Source organism: Mchenga conophoros, linkage group LG5 (assembly GCF_057382185.1).
Source record: "Mchenga conophoros isolate Kocher_MC1m ecotype Shallow Benthic linkage group LG5, M_conophoros_male_GT1.1, whole genome shotgun sequence".
NCBI lineage: Eukaryota > Metazoa > Chordata > Actinopteri > Cichliformes > Cichlidae > Mchenga > Mchenga conophoros.
The window spans coordinates 36,908,647-36,930,807 of record NC_140530.1 but is presented as its reverse complement, the minus strand read 5'-3'; the positions used below and the strand labels follow the sequence as shown (position 1 = coordinate 36,930,807).

The 22,161-nt window shown below is 40.0% G+C and overlaps 2 protein-coding genes and 1 long non-coding RNA gene across 3 annotated transcripts; 2 read left to right on the top strand and 1 right to left on the bottom strand.

Moving 5' to 3' along the window:
* Nucleotides 1–2,359: 2,359 nt before the first annotated feature.
* Nucleotides 2,360–5,636, top strand: LOC146575050 (uncharacterized). The gene is made up of 3 exons (XR_014892523.1): nucleotides 2,360–2,554; nucleotides 2,939–3,032; nucleotides 5,312–5,636. It is a non-coding gene; the product is annotated as an uncharacterized LOC146575050 (long non-coding RNA).
* An 808-nt stretch (nucleotides 5,637–6,444) lies between these two features.
* Nucleotides 6,445–7,829, bottom strand: LOC146575049 (mast cell protease 1A-like). The gene is made up of 5 exons (XM_085275641.1): nucleotides 7,717–7,829; nucleotides 7,496–7,643; nucleotides 7,281–7,416; nucleotides 6,838–7,104; nucleotides 6,445–6,749 (listed from the first exon to the last, which is right to left on the bottom strand). Exons 1-5 carry the CDS (start codon nucleotides 7,775–7,777, stop codon nucleotides 6,588–6,590), a joined length of 774 nt encoding a protein of 257 aa, XP_085131767.1. The 5' UTR covers nucleotides 7,778–7,829; the 3' UTR covers nucleotides 6,445–6,587.
* Nucleotides 7,830–11,615: 3,786 nt separating this feature from the next.
* Nucleotides 11,616–20,182, top strand: LOC146575048 (intermediate filament protein ON3). The gene is made up of 10 exons (XM_085275248.1): nucleotides 11,616–12,075; nucleotides 15,536–15,744; nucleotides 15,868–15,928; nucleotides 16,394–16,489; nucleotides 16,993–17,157; nucleotides 17,750–17,875; nucleotides 17,959–18,102; nucleotides 18,230–18,306; nucleotides 19,404–19,450; nucleotides 19,608–20,182. The coding sequence occupies exons 1-10, from the start codon at nucleotides 11,764–11,766 to the stop codon at nucleotides 19,724–19,726; spliced, it is 1,356 nt and encodes a 451-aa protein (XP_085131374.1). The 5' UTR covers nucleotides 11,616–11,763; the 3' UTR covers nucleotides 19,727–20,182.
* Nucleotides 20,183–22,161: the final 1,979 nt, after the last annotated feature.

The following is a 22,161-nucleotide window of genomic DNA, read 5'->3' as shown; positions in this document are numbered from 1 at the left end:
ATAATGCAGAAAACTGAAATTTGAGATGGGAAACTGTTCTTGAGAGAGACAGAGCTTTGCAGGAAGTGATTTTATTGTGGTGGAAGCAAAACAGCAACGGTAAGGGAGAATTCATGACGATGTTTAACAAATATGAAGCGTACTTTTGATCTTCTCTTGCTCCTGGTTCAGTAAACTTCAGTTGGAGAGTGACAAAATCTGCAGCTTCAGAATCTGTGAGCTGTCGGCTTTCAGCCCTAGCGGCGTGTCCATGTTTGTGCCGTTGGGTGAGAAAGCCGACACCTCACAGATTCTGATGCATCGGGTCTGTGCTTTGTGTTTACGTCTTTGTGTGGAATTTGTCTACCTGCTCTCATTTACTGTTTTAGCTTTTTGGTGGTTGACGAAATGAAAGCTTTAACCTGAGATTCCTTCGTTTCTGGTGAAATACATTTATATTTAAAAATTGATTCAGGATTTCATGAATCGATATTGTGTTAATCAAGCTGAAATAGATTTTAATCAGAAAATGGATAATTGAAACCTACCCTAGTTATAACAGTTGCACAGCCATTAAAGATCAAAACAGGTTCTAAAAAATTTTCAGGGTTTTCTTTCCCTCTGTTTGCTTCTTACTGTCTTTGAGGCTCAGGACCAGCACTCCCCACATTACATCAAACTCTTACAAGTCTAGAAAAGGAGCTGTTAGACAGAAAGACATCAACTGAGTGGTATGTATTTTTGGTTTTCCAAACTGTCTAAACTGTATATAGTGAAGTCCACAAGTTTTTGAACATTAAATTTTGATTTGTGCCCAAATTATTCAATTCAATTCTATTGATATAGCACCAAATCACAACAAAAGTCGCCTCAAGGCGCTTTATAGATACAGAGAAAAACCCACCAATCATATGACCCCCTATGAGCAAGCAGTTTGGCGACAGTGGGAAGGAAAAACTCCCTTTTAACAGGAAGAAACCTCCAGCAGAACCAGGCTCAGGGAGGGGCGGGGCCATCTGCTGCGACCAGTTGGGGTGAGAGAAGGAAGACAGGATAAAGACATGCTGTGGAAGAGAGACAGAGGTTAATAACAGATATGATTCAATGCAGAGAGGTCTGTTAACACATAGTGAGTGAGAAAGGTGACTGGAAAGGAAAAACTCAATGCATCATGGGAATCCCCCGGCAGCCTACATCTATTGCAGCATAACTAAGGGAGGATTCAGGGTCACCTGGTCCAGCCCTAACTATATGCTTTAGCAAAAAGGAAAGTTTGAAGCCTAATCTTGAAAGTAGAGATAGTGTCTGTCTCCCGAATCCAAACTGGAAGCTGGTTCCACAGAAGAGGGGCCTGAAAACTGAAGGCTCTGCCTCCCATTCTACTTTTAAATACTCTAGGAACAACAAGTAGGCCTGCAGAGTGAGAGCGAAGTGCTCTAATAGGGTGATATGGTACTACAAGGTCATTAAGATAAGATGGGGCCTGATTATTTAAGACCTTGTATGTGAGGAGCAGGATTTTGAAGTCAATTCTGGATTTAACAGGAAGCCAATGATTATAGCCAAATTATTCTGCAGATCATCAGAATGAAAAGTTATTGCCCATGTTTGCATAGCCTCTTTAAAAATATGCTTTCATGACATTATTGTGTGTTGACTGGTGGTCAGGGCTATGCAGACTGACAAACGGGACATTGAATGTCAGCTCTCGGATGGGGAGGGAGCCTGAGATTGTCTGAATTGTCTTTCTGTTCTATAGCAAATGCAGACAAAATGTTTTAGACAGCAAATAAGTTAGTGCTCTAAAATATGATGGTTTGCTTAGAGGACACCAGGAAGGATGAGTCCTCTGTCACAGATGGTTGGTCAGGGAAGATGGTCACCTGCATGTTCAAGGTCATTGCATCTCCAACCCACATCCACTGCCACTGTACTTAAGGGAAATTGGGACAATGTTAAAAACTTTCTTCTGTAATTACATTTGCAATTATATCTTAAATCGGAGACTTTGTTTTGCTGTAAGATTACAACAATGATGGCAATATAATTGCTTGTTGTTCAGCAGAACAGTGTCCAGTATGTTGGCTGATATACTTTTTTGCATTTGAAAATAAAAGTTGGGCTGATTACATGAAGTTTATTTAATTGTTTTTTTTTTTATTGCATACAGTGTAATATTAATATAAGTGTTGTTTTAAATGCACTTTAGAACAGCACGCATCATGTAGCAGTTGCTGTTGTAATGCAGTGTAGCGCCGCATGGTGGCGCCTCCGGTCTCATAACTGGTGTGTCACCCCTGTTTTTGTTCTTCTTTGTATCATCTCTGTAATGGATTCTTCCGTGTGTATGCGGACTAGTGGGCTCTCAAGTAACGTGTGGTAGAGGTAGCACTCTTATTTTTGATATTCTAAATAAATGAGTACTAGTGAAAAGTTAGAAGCTGTTGCTCATTCGCTATCCACCTGCACACCTCTGCAGCTGGCTTCATCTCCACCGGATCGGGGTCTGGATGCAGGGCCTCCCTGCTGCTGCCGGACCTGGGGTAGTCTGCTTGTCTCCACCCAAGGAAAAAGGGTAACATCTCCTGGGTCTAGGCACCATCACCTCTCTGGAGGTGCGGTATAGAGCATGTTTGGGGGGCGGGGCTGTGGCTCCCCACGCCTTCTAGCAGATCGTTACATGGAGAAACCTTTTGTATGCACACAGGTGCACACATGGGTGCGCACAGACACAAACTATATCTTTCTTGGCTGCTCCCTCAAAGCCCATTGTGCGCTGTCGGTCTTACATGCTACAAAATAACATTGAATATTTAGTATTAAATGTTAGTTAGTTATCTAGGTTATTGCTGTGGTGTCGTGCAAGGACGTTAGCGTGTTGCCCAGCTTTCATCACGCTCATTAATTATATGGGCCTAAGTTTGAGTGCATACACTCATGAAGTGTTTGGTAACTTCAGATCCCTGCAACAAGCCCAGGTCCAGTTTACTGAAGGATGGGTACAGGACCTTGAAATCTTCAGAGTAGAACATAAGACCGTCGTCTGTACAAAGGTAAGTTTACCAGTCACAAAAATTGTCTTCAGAAATACCCATTAGAAAACCGTGGAATGATGTTCTGTGAAAATATCATGAAATATATCCATCATACCATAGGATATTAAAATAGGGAGAAATGGAATGAAAAGGAATGCAGGACTTTTCGTGACTGTTTGATATCGGTCTACCTCTTAACCGATCAAATCTGTGGTAGCAGTTTTAAACTCGGTATGACCCAGGTTGATAGAGGGTGCCCAGTCTGGATCGCATTCCAGCATTTTGTTGGCTAGTTTACCTACAAAACACAACCAACATTAGCCCGCAAAGCCACAGTAAATAAAGCAGCATAGCGCAACAAATTAGGTTCAAATCATGCGACCGGCTATGGCAGTTAATAATTCAACCGCTTCTTGCCATTCTAGCTCACCACTTGTACCTACAATCCTTTGCAGTTTTACTCTGGAAATGACGTCACATAAATAAATAATAATAACAAAGGTCAGTCAAATGGACCAATACGGTAAGGCCATAATGATGCACTTGGTAAACTAAATCCGTTGGGCATGTTTCTTGGCCTTCACACAATAATTCTGATGGCTAAAGAACTAAACGGGACAGTAAGTAAGCTTTACTCAATTTTTTCAGGCAACGAGTTTGTATAGTTTTTTTTAGTTCTGGGAACTCATTAGATTTTACAGTGTAGAACAGATACCACAATAGTTCTTATATAGACAGGAATCAGAGAAACTAACAGTAAACCCCTTTCCTGCAGTTTAGACACCAACGAAAGAATCGACCCAGACAACTTTTTAGCATAAGAATGGAAAATTTACTGAACTTAAGTGCAGAATAAAAATGCACAAAAACACTTTTTTAACCCAAATGATATCACAGTTACTTCAGCAAATCTAATTTTTAGATTAAATTATGGCCTTTGAAATTATATTAAGCAACGCAATATTAAGTTATCACCCTTTAGGGGTTAACCCACTGATACCTCATTCAAATGTACTGATTTTACGCAGTATGCTATGTAAATTGCTATGGCATGTGCCACCCTAAAATAATCTCTTGCCACCCGTAATGCCACTCGAGTTTTGCATATAAAAATGTTGTTTATCAAAATAAGCTAGCGTTTGATCCCCTTTGATCCAAGCTACAGTTAACAGAGAATATAATTTCTAAGCACAGGTTAAGCTCAGTTGGAGGAGCAGGCCGGCCTGCGCCTTTTTGATGCATGTCCCCCCCCTCTCTCTCCCCGCTTTCCTGTCATTCTCTACTGTCCCTAACAATCACATCACCAAAACCTAAACTGGAAAACACTAGAAATGACAAGACTTGTGCAGGTGGATGGAAAAAACTATGAAATACATGAATTCGCTAACTTGACCATGACCTGCATGAAATCCTGAAAAACAGTTAACCTGACCTCAGGGATGGATCACAGAAGACGTGACACTGACAAAGAGAAACACAGGGCTTAAATACATTGAGCGATAACGAGGGGAATGCTACACAGGAGGAGAGCACAGCTGGGAGTAATTTGACATGACAAGACCAAGAGGAAGCAAAACTCAATACAGTGACATAGGACACAGACTTTCAAAGTAAATCAGGAAACATAACAGACGTGGACTTGACTAGGGGAGACAGCAACCATGGAACACAGAAACCAAAAGACAAGAAAAGATAAACAATGTCAAGTTGAAGGGAAGTTATGAACTATTTCTGAGAGACAAATAACACCAGGATCCTTTGTAGCTGACAGCTGGTAACTGTGCAGGGGCGGGTCTAGCTGGATGGATGACTTGACTGCTGTTATCTATTGCACTGCTAATTGCTGTCTGTCTAGTAGAACTGTTAAATGTAAGCTGTTTCTTTTAAGTCGGTGTGAATAAACTTTTGCTTTAACCCCCACAACCACTGTGGATGCACTGTGGCACAGACGTAGGTGATAAACTAGGTGGGTGAGACATTCAAAGTAAAATTTTTATTTAGGTCGCACCTATCAAGATAAATATCACAAATGCTTCACAACCAAAATGTTAAAACATTCAAACTAGTGCTGGCAGTGTTAATCTCGTTAAATTACGTTAACGCCATAACCACATTAACGCGGCAAATCTCCGTTAGCGAGTTACTGCGGATCGCCCGGTGCGATCAGTACTGCTTAAGATGGCGGATCTGCGCCAGTCTTCGCTGGATCGTTGAGCTATCAGTCAACTTGTACATCTGTAAACCTGAATCTTTAAAGCTTTTGTGATGATCTCACTAACCTGACCTTTTGTGTGTAGATCGTTTATGGAACCTGATTACGAGAGGAGTGGCAGAGGAGGAGGACTTGGAGCTTTTGTACAGAGAGTGTGGAGCACCTTTTCCCCTAACCCTGTTTCCCCACGGACCCTGGCGACCTGGACCCCTTTCCCCTGCACATTGTATATAGCCACTTGGTGATTGTGTTCACTGTAAATAAACGCACTGTCTTTCGCATAACAGAAAAACCTGGCCTGCGCCTGAGTCCCTTCCAAAATCCTTATCAAAATCGTTCAAACAAACAATTACTAAAAGCAAGTTTTAAAAGAGGCGTTTTTAGCTGCTTTTTGAAAGAGACCACCAATTTCACAGATCTCAGGTGCAGAGACAGAGACTTCCGGAACTGTTTATTTTCTGAACTTTTTTGGATCTCTCTCTGGCTATAGTTAAACCACAGGAACCACAGTTTCCAGTGTTCTCACAGTCACACTGAAACGAATGCTTTACAATTTTTTTTTTCATTTAAAACATTAAATGGCCAAGGATTTAACAGACATTTGTCATTTTCTGTCCACCACATATGAAAAAGAGACTTATGGTCTAACAGGACGAGTCCATCCATCCATTTTCTTTACTGTGTATGCAAGCAGGGTCTCAGCAGCCTGGAGCATTTCTCACATAATATTGTGTGAGAGGCAGGGTACACCCTCAACAGGCTGCCAGTGCATCAAAACATGGTGTAGGGTCTGTAACTTACAATATAAAGGATCTTGAGGCAACTGTTGTTGTAATTTGGTGCTGTATGAATAAAATTTAATTGAACTGAACTGAATGATGCACTGGTAACCAAAGAAAAGACTCTCACAGAGGTAGAACAGGGAGACTACAAGCCACATGAGAGTTGCCAGTTTACAGTCACAAATTACTCGACGTGCATGTCTTAAAATTAAAAGTAGGTGAAATAAAACTGAGCACAGAAAAGGCCCAGAAGATTCTCACGGTGACATGACAATGTTAACCACTGCAGCACCGGCTCACAGGAAATTTCTGTGCAAACCAAACATGAGATATGAATGTGCTACAAAAACAAGTTTGTTTGTTTTTATCGCTAAAAAACATCAGTGAAACCAAACTAACTGAAAAAATGACACATGATTTGAAAGTAGCGTCATTATTTTTTATTTCTAATTTAAGAGCAAGCAGGAATATCTTTGCAATACAGGAGAGATATCTGAAGCTATTTTACATTTATCCTGCAGTTCACATACAGTATTATAATGCCAGATATTGCAGATTGCACATTGTTACAGTGTATACTTAGCATTGCTTTTTTTTCAGAATGTTTTTGATCCAGGAAAGGTGCTTTGATATATCTGTATAGACGTTGGGTCGGTTTGGGTAGTTACAGTTTTTTTTCATGTTGAAAGACGCAACACCGACTGCTGTTCCATTGCACACCAGAGGGCCACCAGAATCACCCTGTAAGGAGGAAGACACTTGTTTTATTTATCTTTTATTTAAGACTAAAAGTTAAATTATACTTTCTCCAAAAGAACAGAGGACATACCTGGCAGAATCCACTCTTTGTGTCAGATCTTCCTGCACAGATAACACCTTTTGGAAGAATAACTTTCTCGAATGCCCATTGTTTCTCACAGACCTTAAGGTCAATAAGAGGCACATCTACCCATCTCAGCACATCAACAGCTTTGCCATTGGTTTCTGTGAAACCCCATCCAGCCACCTGACACTTTACATTGTCTTTTGCTTTAATCTCCTTCCTTGCCAGTTGTATCGGTTTCACTTTCTTGTCCAGTTGAAGTTTCCTCGAGAGCTAGAAGAAGCAACAAAGGAAAAGAATAAAAGGACTGATAGAAACCAACTCGGTACATTTCTGATCTTATATCAAGTCTCTGGTGAAGTACCAAGTGGAGTTGTTGAAAGCAGTGATGCATTTGACCTGTTTTTGATTGTGACTGTAATGATTCACATTCAAAGATATTTACTTACTTTGAGGAGCATGATGTCATTACCAGATACAACTTTGTCATATTGTGGGTGCTTGCATGTCTTTACACTGTATCTCATTTTGTTGTTATTAACCTTCTTCAGGTTGTGGGTTCCAATTACAACCTCCATAGGAGAACTGAGCGAGTGAATATTAAGTAGGTGTTAGCTGGGTTTTTTGAGAAAAACAAATAAAAGTTCACAGCTTGTTCACTTACTTTTTGTAACAATGTGCAGCCGTGAGCACAAAGTCTTCACTGACAAGAAATCCTCCACATACGTGTTTTCCATTGATCTGCACAGAAGCCATATACTGCATTGAGTTCTGTGGGACATTTTTGCCATTTATGATTTCACTTCCATGCCCTGCAAGAGTGAGAGGAAAAAAGTTAATGTAGGATTTTTTCAATAGATAAGTAATTACATTTTGCAATCTTACCATTTTGTCCAAGACATGTTAGAAGATAGAGAAACATAAGATCGTGCACAGCATGCATCATCTTTTCAGCCTTTCGTCTTTGAGGTGTTGAGTCAGACCCTGATATTCAGACTGTGGTTTTCATCTGCTTGCCCTTGACTTCTTACTTATATCGTTTCTGCATGAGTGCAACCTTTAAAAGGATCGCTATGATGAGCCTGTGTGGTCAGTCAAACTGTGAGGCATCACAGACCATACTAATGTTTCAGTAAATACAACGCCTGTGGTTGTGCTGCCTGGAAAGAGCATGTTATGAGGCGCTTGTGACATTTTTTTCCTCCTGCATCTATTGAGTGTTTTTCGTTTAAATGCCTCTCCAGGCTTTCAAACTGAAAAACTTAAACCTTTAGCCTGTTTGTGGGTTGCTATCACGGCAACGATAAACCCAATGCTAGATGAGTAGATGATGAGTAAGAAAAGCCACACACACAAGCTTTAGGTTTGACTCTTTGCTCTCTTGCAGTTTCTTACAGCTTCTGTTCTGATAAAACGCTTAAAGTCATTGAATCAGTCAACAATATAAACAAACAACAATGCTTATTTATTTCAGTAAGTAATCTGCATGTTGAAAAGGGCAATGAGGCAGTGATCTTATTGGCTGTTGGTTCGAAGACTTTCTTGTTTATGAAATGTGAAAATGAAGTCGGGTATTTGTAAATAATTTTCAGATAATAAGAACACATAAGGAAGTTGGAATACTGTGGAATAGAGTAATATATGATGCATGAAAGTAGCATTTACCAAAAGAATTGCAGTCAAACATTCTTAACCAGTCTGTTATTATTATGTACTAGTATCAATGTGAAAAATGTAGATGCTGATTTGGACATTTTTTATGTTTATAGGGATTTTTTTTAAATCAGTGTAACTATCTACATGTTCAATAAGCTCATTTGTCTTTTAAAGCAATGTAAAAAAGAAAAAATCTGCATTGTCCTTTTTGCATGCTTTTTGGACAAAACATGGGAAACAAAAGCTAAATTAATAAGGGTGTAACTGTAAACATTACAAAAGGTGAGAGCAGCATTTAAAATGAAACTCTGAGCAAACACAACCACACAGAATGACTCAGCATGATCATAATCAGATCACAATCTGATTGGTGTTTTCTGATAAGTGAGGTTGTGGAAATAAGAACTTTGTCAAAGGGGATGGGCATGTAGAGGTTTTGCTATCTCTTGTGTTCTCTTTTCATGCATACCACCAGATATGTAGCCACATCAAATGAATTTAAGGTGGCTGTGAAGGATGTTTAAAAAAAACAGAACAAAGAAATGTTCTTTGGTGCAGAGCGCCATGATGCAACACTTAAACCGAATCTAAACCACAGTTTCCAGCAGTAGCGTTAAGGGTTTTGTCGTGAGCTTGCCTGTATCCTCTCAACACAGCCTGGAGCTTGTCAAACTTAGAGTCTAGCATGTTTTTTAGGGTTTTTGCACAGGTGCATTGTGGATACACCTCTGGCCTCGTGAAAAACTGTCAGGAAACCATGGTGCTAAACACAGACAGCATTAAAAGCAGATGTAACCACCACAATTTTCTGAAATCTTGTTTTGACATTTCAAGATTAAAAAAAATTCGGTCTGCTCAACTTGTCAGTCACAAGTCATTAGCCAATGAGCTTAACACTGACAATCCTCCTTTCTTAAACATCGCATGATGAAATTTAGAAAATAAACTTAATGTTTTATTCAGTGTGACCACAAAGAAGTGACTGAGCCTATCAGCTAAACAGGAAAGTGTCGGGTACATCTGTGTGGCAGGCACAGGAGGACCCAAGGCATTAACTAAAGGACTGAGCTTTATGGCTGTTACTTAGAAACTCAAAAATCAATCCAAGACGCTCACCTGCAGAGGCCAACAGTGAGATCAAGTAATCCGGAAGCCAACCAGCTTGCCAGTGACTGAAATAGAGGAACTCTGGAGGCTGGCGTTGGGAGAAGAAACAGGACTCTTCTGGAGACTGGCGAAGAAGTGGGAGGAGACAATGGTTTGACAGAGGGCTGGAATCAGCAGTAACGGTGACCTTCTGGAGGCAAGGCTGGAGGTGAACAAAACAGGTGGCAGGATGCGACACCAGCCGTGGTGACAGTGACTGAATCACTCTGGACACACAAACTGACAGGGTTGGCCAGCAAAAGCTGGAGTCCTACCTTTAGCCAGGCAGAAGGCCGGCATCGTTGGGGGTTGGGGCAACCGTCTGGAGGTCAGCAGCAACGGCAAAATCGATGGGACTTTATTTTTCCAGCCTGTAAGCTGCTTAGATCATAATAACCTGTGTTTAGCTTACAGAATGTTTTATTTATTCTATCTGTGAGGCCGGAGGGCTGAACAAGATGCCACTGGTTCTGCCTCACTGCTTTGAAATCAGTTAAAATCTGTGCATTTGTGGAAACAGAGCTAGCATAAGCAAGTATCCAAGTAACCTTATGTAACTTCTGTGATCATGTTAACAAATTAGGTTTTTCTTACCAACCACTTTGGCTAAAATGTGTGACACAGAGGAGTTAGAGTGGCATATGAAAAGGTCAGCCAGTCGTCCTGTGCTTCCTTTTCTCTTTCTTCTCATCTCTCAGCTGCTCACAGCAAATGGTTGGCCCTCCCTGATCCAGGATCTGCTGCAGGTTTCTTCTTGTTAAAAGTGTTTTTCCTTCCCACTGTCACCAGGTGCTGACAGAAGATTGTTTCATTGTTTAGGTGTCTTTTCTTATAAAGGTTCAGGGCTTTTACGTTCCAATATCCTGTTTTTGTGATGTGGTACTACATAAAAGTGAATGGAAATGAATTCCAGGCTCCACTATTTTCAGGTTAATATCTATGAGAAAACTTGGTTGACCGAACATACAAACTTTACCCAGTTTTTCTGCCAACTCGCCACATTAATTTTTCCATTGATATTTTAATTTCACTTTCAGATATTGACTACAAACGTTTTTTTTCTGTGAATTTTAGGTGTTTTCTTCATGAGATATTTCTACTTTCACAAAAGGTTCAGTTCTAAAAATATCCCTCCAGCACTCCTGTCTGTCTGCTAATAGTTTATACTTTGATGATAAGTACTGATGTAATAATGTTATAGAGGTCCTCAGCCAGGAAGCATCGCAGCAAAGTGAAGATGCCCATGCACGGTGCAGCAAGATGCATGAGGCTACCATCCTTTCTGCTTGTCTTTCTGTAAAAGTCACCACGTCTCGCTTATATTGAGCAGGTTTAGAAGACCACAGAACACAGCAATGTACTTCAGTGTTGCTCTATGTTCCAACCGATGACCTCTTTCTATGTCTGAAATGAGACTTGACAAACCACTGACACCACAGTTTCAACAGCCGAGTTAACGTTCCCACCAGTTATGAAACTAGAACAAACAGCTGTCTAAATTATTTTCAATAAATCTCATAATTGACCCAAATTATATATTTAATTTGAAGTAGTAAGTCACAGAAGAAAACTGCATTAGAGATCAACACTTTAACACGTATAACTGGCTTGCTGCATTAGCAATGTTTGGGCCACTGAAACTATGGAAACACCAACATGTTCTCAGGTCAGTTAACCTTCTCGAGGCAATAAAGTGAGAAAAAAAGTAGGAAAACTGACACAAAAACAAGAAGATTGACCTTTTGTCTTCAGTGTGTCACGTCAGCAAAAGGGGAAGTTCACAATTTGTCCAAAGTCTCGTCTCCTCTTTAGATTGTTAAAATGCTGTAAACTAAGAGTTTTTTGGCCTTAAATTGTAAACACTGGATATATTACACCACAGCTCTGTTGTGTCCCTGCTTCTCTCCTCCTCTTCTGGCTCCACCCTGGGGAGGTTTAAATGGTCATGAGACACCTGAGACACCTTACTGTGTTCAGACATCCTGCACTCACCTGTTTCACTTCTCTTTCTGCTTCTGTCGTCCATTTTCTGCTCAGTCCAATTCAAATTTCATCATCTCTCTCTGTCATCTCCAGCCAATCCAAACATTTATCAGCTGTTTTTCATCTAATCCTCCATCTCGCTTCATCATGAGTCTGAGTCGTACCAAGCGAATCAGCTCCAGTAACTCAGTTCGGAGCAGCAGCGGCTCCAGGAGGCTGAGTGGTTTCGGTCCAGTTCAGGGAGGTTTCAGTGGCATCTCCCTCAGCAGCAGCTCTCTGTATGCGGGCACCAACGGGCATCACCACGGCCTGGGGGCTCCGCTGGCATCCCTGTCCGTCAACAAGAGCCTGCTGGCTCCTCTTAACCTGGAGATCGATCCAAACCTGTCCATGAGCCGAGCCCACGAGAAGGAGCAGATCAAGAGCCTCAACAACCGCTTTGCAACCTTCATAGATAAGGTAAAGAGACCTCTGCTGAGGCTGGTTCAGAAATTATTACTAAGTATTTTGATCATTTATGAAGAAAATATACATTATAGTTTTCAAAGTTTTATCATTCCTCTTATCTAAACATCACACAGCTGTAAAGTATAAAAATGCATCTTTATGTTTAGATTACTTCAGAGTGGTACTACTACGAGGACTAAAAAGCTCGAGCAGCTTCAGCTGTAACTTCTTCAGTTTGAATGAAAAACTGACTCAATGTAAAAGGAAATTAAGCTACTGTTTTATTCCAATTTCAAACTAATTATCTACAGCAAGTTCAGTTTACACTTGTTTTTCATGCAGCAGAGGAACATAACACTGTCTAGCTCAAAGAACTGTTATAAAGATATAAAGTGTTCAGCCAGGTTCTGCATTAGTTGCGTATATTTTACAATTTTATATTTCATTCAAGTTTTTAAATGACATTTATTTTTCATTTTGTGTATTTGTGACTCATCCCTTTTCTCACCACCAATATTGTGCATTTATTTCCATTAATTTGTAGTATTAGAATTTTTTAAGCCTTTTCTTATTTATTGTGTTCAGTCTAAAGTTCAGATCAGTCTCTTCTTCTTGCTGTTTAGTTTTGTCCAAATTTACAGGAGAACATTTATAGGAGATGGTTAAACATTATTGGGCTGGCAGCAGTAATCACTTACACATGTTTTTTTTTAAAAATACATTTGTGGAAAAGCTGTTTTAAGGTTGCATCATCGTGGCTTTTGCAGCTATTTGTAAAATTCTTGTTTATGAACAATGCAGATGAACTTTGACATGCCCAGGATATCAAGATTGTGCATTTATGAGTCTGTGGATTTATTAGACATGTTATGAAAAAGCTGCAGTCTTGTTGGCTAATTGAAAGTAGAAATAACATTATCGTGGGCAGCATATATAGGACCCTAAGTTTCTATTCTAAGTGTTATGAAAAAGCAAATAGGGGAGTAAATGTGAATGAGAAGATGCCTTGTTGAAGTTCCTGAAGGACACAGGCTGCACACATTTCCCACAGAAGGAGCAATCGGCCCTGTGATAACACTGGACATCGATACCCTACTTAGGGAACATCTCTGCTTTCTCACGGAGTAGGTAACACTTTCACAATAGAGGCTTTGTTGGCTTCTCACATCAGCGGAGATTCACTTCAGGCGTACAGAAACAGAGAGCTGAGCTGGACGGAAGCCCGTTTGTCCAAATGTGCAAAATAAACCTCCTGTTTTTTTGAGCTATGTGAATGTTGACATAGTTTCCCAAAGAGAATGTTTATCAGAAAGGTTGTTAACAATCTTTGATATTCTCTGATGTCCTGTACCTCTATTACTTTTGTGCACATTTAAAGAAATGTACAGAGAACTTTATGCCCAAAAATATGCAAATATTTTTGTGAAGATTCAATTAGTGAATAAAACATATTAATAATAAGAATTTTTATTCAGTTCAATGAAGACATCAATAACAATGACATCAATGACAAATCTAAGGTAATGATTTAATACCTCTTGAAGTAGCTAAAAGTGTGTAAATTGTAGCTAAAAAACTAAAAGATCACCAAAACATCTTCATTTTAAATGCTTTTGGAGTTTATTTGATATTTTGTGTGTGCAGTTCTGCAGAGCTGTAAAATAAAACCAGACAGTCTATCCACTGAATAAGACAAAATATTGTGAATGTTCATAGAAAACATTTGGAAACACCGTCCATTCGTCTCCGTAAATGAGATGGCTTATGTGACTTCCCCCACACAAAGAGTCTTTGTTCTTAGAGACCTTCTGTTGCAGAAGCTCACGAGAATCAACCTGGCTTTTAAAAGATGTCTAGCCCAGTTTTCCCCTCTTTGTTCATTTATCCAAGATTGGATTTCTGCTTAACCTGGGATTAAAATCTGGATGTTGTAAAATGACCCCCTTACAGATGAGGACAATTACTAAAATGCAAAGTTGAGTGAATTGATAAATAAACAGACCTTGCAGTGACAACTATAATCCAATCCTACTTAGGATGAACTGTTTAAATTAAACATTAGTGAGCTGCTTCTCTCATGCAGAGAAGTAATTAGTGAAATGCATCAGGAAGACAACGTCTCACTTGTTGTAAGACAATGACTCCAGTTAAAGCTGCACGTCAGTGAACATCAAAGTTGGAGTTAAACATCTGAGATTAAATGGTCATTTACTGCATGAATGTATGGCACTGGGATGCTGGATATTCAAGCTATCTGTCCCATTTCCGTCCCATTGAGTTCAATTTGTAACCTGATAGATCAGACTAGACACGGTATGGTTGTGTCTCAGAGGGAGGTTATTCTGTCATGAACAGAACACGGGCTTTGTGTTGGAAGGTATAATAGGCGCTGGATGTACCTGGCTGCAGGTAAGAAACACGAGCCGGGCAAGTACAGGGCTGGAATATATTCAGGTGTTGACACTGAGCTCGAGCTGGTTATCTGCTGGAGCTATGGCATTCCTCTGTGCCTTATTCTGGAGCTGCTGCTGATGATTGCAGTCTTTAATGGTTAAACAGATGGTTATTTTCTTAATAACAATAAGCAGTTAGTTGAAAATCTAAAGAGATTCAATGTAGAAGCAGAAATTATTTAAGAAAAAAGCAAAAACTCTATTTATTAACTGAAAGCATTTTTCTGAAGATTGTGAAAAACGAGGAGAAAAACAAGAATTAATTGTCAGCAAAAACAACAGTGTCGTAATACAGCAATGAGGCAATACATTACAAAAGAGCAATGAGCCATACAATCCACCTATGTGCTGTAATAGCCATTTTCCAAATGTTAAGAAACACTGGGGGTAATAGTGACTTTAAAATAGTTTAAATTCAATGATCAGTGCAGAGTTCTGCCATCTATGAAGAAAGGTGGCTTACGTATGAACATAGAAGTTGTAGCAGTTGTAGTTTGGCCACTGCACCAAAATTAACTGGACTAAAAGTTGGATTTTGGAAGAGAAGCCACCAATGCTTTCTGGACTGTTGGCTGCTGCCATGCTGTTTTGTTTTTTGTTTATTTGTTTATTTGTTGTTGTTTTTTTTGGGGGGGGGGGGGGGGGGGCAGAAGTGACCCAAATTGGTCGAGAGGGTGGAGTGCTACTGGTCTATTTAACCAAAAGGAATCAACGGCACAGACATATGGGTCCAGTTCAGAGACTGTAATTAGAGGATAGCTGGTGCCCGTCTTGGAGTAATGAAAGCTCCACTAATAAGATGCCCACTGGAAGACCTGACTGAATCGACCCAAACGACATAATGACATAGCTCTAGACTTTCCAAGAGTTGTTATGTTGATAAACATCTTATAATAGAGTCACTTTTGTTTTCTAGCTGTTCCTTCAATCCTGATGATCAGAAACAAAAAGTGCATTATGACAAACCTTCACCGTGTCTTTGAAAATGCTAAATGATCTGGGTCTTCTTCCCTCACCAGGTACGGTATCTGGAGCAGCAGAATAAGATGCTTGAGACAAAACTGGAGCTGCTGCAGGGTCAGGGGGTCAGCCGATCCAATGTGGAACCCCTGTTTGAGGCCTACATGGCAGGTCTGAGGCGCCAGATGGACCTGGTCAACAATGACAAAACTAAGCTGGATGGGGAGCTGAGAAACATGCAGGGTCTGGTAGAGGACTACAAGCACAAGTAAAAAATGACACTTTAGAGTTTTCAGCTCAGGTGTACGACCTGCATGGCGGAGAACCTACACAGATATACACAGGTGTATGTTTTATTGTAATAAAATACCCTGTTCTCTCCCTGTCACAGATATGAAGATGAAATTAACAAGAGAAACAACCTGGAGAACGACTTTGTTATCTTAAAAAAGGTTGGCATATAGACACATCCGTTCATGTTCATTCATACAGGTGTGGCGAGTAATACAAGCCCCTCTATTGTCCTTCCTCATTGTCCAGATTTTCTCTCCTGTATTCTCACACGCAGAATCCATAAATAATTTAGCAACTTTCCTGTGCAGCTGTGCGAGCAGCATCTTGTGTCATTTCTTAGACATTACAGTAATCTCAGCAAAGATTTCTGACTTCATACTATAAGTTTCCCAATTTTTCTGGCTCCAACTTTGGGTCTCAAATTGCTCTTTAAAAGAAGTCAAAATACATTATTTTGGTGTCTGCACACATACCTTCAAAGTTTTCTTAATCTGAATAAACAAAATCCTGCTCATTGTTCTTCCTGATGACTCAAACAGGAGTATTTCCTCCAAGTGCAGGGGATTTTTGAACACAAAAATCAGTGTCTTTTAATCAGTTGTGTGTTTCCCTGTGTGTTTTAGGATGTAGATTCAGCCTATTTGGTCAAGGCTGATCTGGAGGATAAAGTCGGAGCTTTGACTGATGAAATAAACTTCCTGCGTAACGCGTATGAGGAGGTAAACAAAGGTCCTCATGCTTGGCATAATCCTGGATTTGCACACTCTTCCTTTCTGGTTTCCAGTTGTTTCTCGGATAAAGCTACAATTTCCACTTTGTTCATTGTTCTGTTTTATATCATGACTCACTGGAGAGTCAACTTCAAAACACTGTCTGCCTTTGAAATGCTTTTTATGCCAACCTGCGGAAACATTTGTTGTTGTCAACTGACTTCTCTAGAGATCTTCATAATAAATTAAATTAAATTAATAAAAATAAAACACACTAAGTCACCAGAGATTTTCAGACCACTGAAGTATCACTGAAACAGGCGCAGACATGCAGTGTGTTTGTGTGTTAACATTGTGATTCCATATGCTGAGCATATTAGCAACACGTAAAATATTTTTATCATCTTTTTTCCCATGGGGTGGCACAAGTGCAGGAAGATGCATGAGACAATAGTTGATCTTGCGGGTTTTTATACTGACTGCTTCTCTTTGATTTCCCTCAACTTGACCAGGAGCTGCGTGAGCTGCAGGCGAGCATTAAAGATACTTCAGTTGTGGTGCAGATGGACAACAGCCGCAGTCTGAACATGGAGCAGATCGTAGCTGAGGTCAAATCTCAGTATGAGGAGATTGCAGCCCGCAGTCGAGAGGAAGCAGAGGCCTGGTACAAGAATAAGGTAAAGGAGAGAAAACAGGATGATCCCTGGACCAAAGGAGTGACGCTAACAACACAAGCGCTTTACAGTCACTTATTTAAGCGGTTGTCAGAGTTCCCCTGCATAAACATGTGTCCTGTCACGCTCCAGTTCTAGATTTTGAACTGTACAAAAGTAGCTTTTCCAGGACTCAAAGTAACTGTTTTAGCTCTTCTCCCTTTAAGACAACTTTCTCCTGACTGGCTGCCCCACACAAAGCTTCTGTGTCTGAGATGAAAACATCAGTAGCATTAGCTCACTGACATCCTGCAGAACCGATGGTTGAAAATAGTCTGAAACCATGTATCCAATTCAAGATGGAAAGGCGGGGTACACCCAGAGAGGTCATCAGTCTATTGCGGGCTAACACAAAAAAGAGACAATTCACACCTGTGTCTTTGGACACAGTACCTGGACAGAACCCACACACGCACAGGAAAAACAGGCAAACATCACACAGAAAGGTCCCAGGCATAATCTTCAGTGCTAACACTGCACGTCCACGATTCCCTCCTTTACATGAAATAATTTTCTTTTGCGGTCCTCGTACCATTCACAGCTATTCTATTTGCAGTTTGACCAAATGTCAGTCCAGGCCAGCCAGTTTGGGGACGAGCTTCGCATCGTGAAGGGAGACATCGCCGAGATCAACCGACTGATCAGCCGCCTGCAGAGCGAGATAGAAGCGGTCAAAGCACAGGTACACATGGAAGCAACATTAAACTCAGAAAAATGCATTTCAGGTCCCTCATGGATGATCTCTTGTTCCCTTCCTCTCTTCAGCGTGCCAGTCTGGAGAACCAGCTGGCTGAGGCGGAGGAGCGTGGAGAGCTTGCTGTGAAAGAAGCCAAAGCTCGGATCAGAGACCTGGAGGAAGCTCTGCAGAGATCCAAACAGGATATGGCTCGACAGCTCCGGGAGTATCAGGTGAGTCAGGAGAAGACATGGATGGAAAATATAAACTATAAGTAGAAACAAAGGATAGACAAGAAAACATAGAACATAAGTGAAATGAAATTATGTGAAGTGAAACTGATTCTGTCTTCACCTGCAGGACCTGATGAACTTGAAACTGGCTCTGGACATTGAGATCGCCACCTACAGGAAGCTGCTGGAAGGAGAGGAGGACAGGTGGTTATGGTTATTCCATTCAGACTCTACCACTGCAGAGAGTTCACCAGAATATACATCCTTCCAATCCAATAAGAATAAATTGCAAGGGGCTTATGTACAATGTTACTTGCATAATCTTATGTTTGCTGACTCTGACTAAATGTAAACTACTTCATAAACCATTTCTTTATTTATGCATACTCATGGATGGAGTATGCATGGATGTGTGTATCCTTGAGCCTGACTTTCACCATTATGACCATCATTAGGGTAATTTTAGTTCGATGCTTGATTTACTGGAATGAGATTGGCAGCGACATACCGGCACTGAGACTAAGAGTGATTAAATTAAAAATTGATATTATGGATACAAATATTCATATGATAATTTTGTAAATTAAACAGCTTCACAAAAATGTGACGTCGCTGTAGATGAGTGAATGAAGCAGTGGAGCTAAATTCTTTTTGGATTTTTTTATATACTCTGTTTTTGTTCCTGCGCCCAAATTTCCCCTCAGAAAACCTCTGAATACAAAGAAAATGTTGCAATAAATAACATTTTTTAATTTGTCGGTGTGCCACAATAATAATAATGTAGTTTAAATCTTAAATTAATAATTAGAAACAGTGGAAACAGACAAGGATCTGATTCCAATGGAAAGTTTTTTGTATTGCTAACAACTAGTTCCTGTTTGTCTTTATTGTGTGAATGCTGTAAGGTTCAGCTCTTTCTGCTAATGCCAGATAAACCTTTGTGGTGCTCATGACTTTTATACTTTTTGCTGATAAGCCATTTTGCAGCTCTTTGTTTCCCAGATGAAGCCGGAGATTTATCATGATTTATTCATCCACCCATTTTCTTCTGCGTATCTAATTCAAGGTCAACGGGGCTATCATACCCCACAGGGAGCGATAATAGAGACATCAGTGAGAACTACACCAGGATGAAATGAAACAGAATTTAGGTTAATGTTAGGGTAGAGTGCCCTCTACGGGTGGGAATCTGACACCACATGGTTACAGCCCAGGATGGAACAGAAGAGTTAAAGAGTCCACAAAAGTAGAAATATAAATAACCTCTTTTTCTTTTCTTTGTTTCTTTTTTGCCTCTGCAGACTTGGACAACAGTCTATCCTCAACATCCAGCCCATCTCCAACTACAGTAAGTGTCACACACTAAGGCAGTTTAGTGTATGAATACGAATGTTTTTATATGACTAAGCCCTTGATGCTCTGGACTGAGAGGTTACATTAATAAAGACAGAGAATTTGTATTTTATGAAATTCTGTTTTACACATCTTCATGTGTTTTTCTTCAGGTTTCTCTTCAAGTACTAAAAGCACTAATGGCTACCAAAGTGCCTCCAGCTCTCCTGCCCCGAAGCTGCTGATAAAGACAATTGAGACCAGAGATAACAGCAGATACAGCATTCACTGAGAGCACACTCACTGGTCCGCTCTGATTTCTAAAAGCTGTCTCTAAATGTGTGAGGGGCTCCATGGGACATTTCATTACTTTACTTAGAATAATGGAAACACAAATGATGTAAATGACAAAACCGAGTGGGAGTAGTGCTGGGGTTTGTTGTTAGTTTCTAATACTGTTAAGGATTTAAATGTGTTTAGTTTAGTGTGCTGAGTAGTCTAGCTTTAATCATATGGGGTTTTGATAACCACTGTGGTAGAGTGCTGTGTTATTTACTGTCTAATATCTACTGAGATCATAAGGTCATACGACTATTGGAGTTTAGAGTTTAGGATAGCTGGTTATAAAGAGATTTTTTTTATGCTACTATAAAGAACATTAACTTTCTTTATTTACAGAAGTAGTTTAGTTTGAGGGGGCTAAGTTACTCTTTCGTTGCTTTTAAAAATAAAGTGATCATAAACAAAAATGTTCGTGAGTTTTTATTCTTTCCTGTTTCTGAAACTTCTGTAAAAGCAAAAAAAAAAAAATTCAAAGTATAACAAACACCATGCTAATCATGCATCACATTTGATTTATTTATATTGATGTCTCTGTCACGTTGCTACACACAGACTCAGCATTTCAGAGGACCCACAAAAATGTGCTATTTTTATACAGTCAGCCCCATCTTCCCCTTTTTCAATGTAATTAAGCATCACTGTTACAAAAGACCAAACAATATTACAGCATGAGCATGCACTAGCAGTTAAAATGAATATACCCAGAGTTAACAATATACAGTATCTGAAAATACCAGAGCCCCTGCTGAGGTTAGAGGTTTGTCCCATGGCAAAGTAAAACAAACAACTACATACCTTTCAATCCATCCATCAAGCTTCATCCAGTTTAGGGTCGCTACTTCTAGCAGTTAAAAGTTTGATTCAAAGTAATAGAAGGAAGTTCTGCCACAATACGTATTTTAAACACGCCTGTAGACGTCACTATTTTATTACTACATTCAATTTAATATAAATGTTATCCAACACATTAAAAATGCATAGTTAGAATCACAAAAAAGCCACCCATAAGTCAAAATTTCCGGTTATTACAAGGGCTACGTTTTTGACTGTTTTACAATCTTTCCAATATTTTCAGTCCTACATTAAACTTCCGGGGGCGTGGAATGGAACGCAAAAACGTTTTCTATTTTCTATTCCGTATTTAATAGCTTTGCTCGTGTTCAATTAAATACCAAAAATTTGTGATGGGTCCAGCAGCACTGACCCACCAGCGCATGTATCAAGCTCACAGAGCGAAGCCTGTATCGGTGCGTGTGTCGCTTTAAGAAAAAGTCACGTGATCGATACAGCTGCTGTATCGCTCATTGCCAACGCTCTAAACTGTGTTTAAAAGGTACCACATCTGCATCTGTCAACGGAATGAGTCACCACCAAAAAAAAAAAAACAAAATTACTCTCGCAAAGAAACAGATAATACACATCTCTCCATAAAAAATGGAGCCCAAAAGAAAAAGAAAAGTTTCTGCTGTGTGGGATCATTTCGATCTTTTAACTGCAAATCAGAATCAGAATCAGAATACTTTATTGATCCCTGGGGGAAATTATTTTTTGTTACAGTGCTCCATTTTAAACCAACATTAAGACAAGACAGACAATACGCTAACTAAGAATAGTACAATATATACATATATATACATAAGTCACTTATAAATAAATATTTGGAAAAGAAACATGTGTAGCTGTAGCAGCAAACAGTGTGTTAAGTGGATGCGTTGTACAGGGAGATGGCCACAGGCAGGAATGATTTCCTGTGTCGTTCAGTGGTGCTTTTCGGTAATCTCAGTCTCTCACTGAACGTGCTCCTGTAACTGACCAACATGTCATGGAGTGGGTGGGAGGTGTTATCCAACATTGTCTTTATCTTGGACAGCATCCGCCTCTCCGACACCACCTTGAGGGAGTCCAGCTCCATCCCCACAACATTGCTGGCCTTACGGATCAGTTTATTAAGTCTGTTGGCATCTGCGACCCTCAGCCTGCTCCCCCAGCATGCAACAGCATAGAGGATCGCACTGGCCACAACAGACTCATAGAAAATCCTCAGCATTTTCTGGCAGATGTTGAAGGACCTCAGTCGCCTCAAAAAATAGAGACGACTCTGGCCCTTCCTGTAAAGTGCTGTGGTGTTTTTAGCCCAGTCCAGTTTATTGTCAATGTGTACTCCAAGGTATTTGTAGTCCTCCACAATGTCAACACTGACCCCCTGGATTGAAACAGGGGTCAAGTGTTTCCTGGTCTTCCTGAAGTCCACGATCAGTTCCTTGGTCTTTGCCACGTTGAGCTGCAGATAATAATAAGGTAATATTATTACCTTATTATTAATAAGGTAACTGTCTGTCTTTGTTTCAGTGTAATCTAACAGAATAGGAAAAACAGCAATGTGAC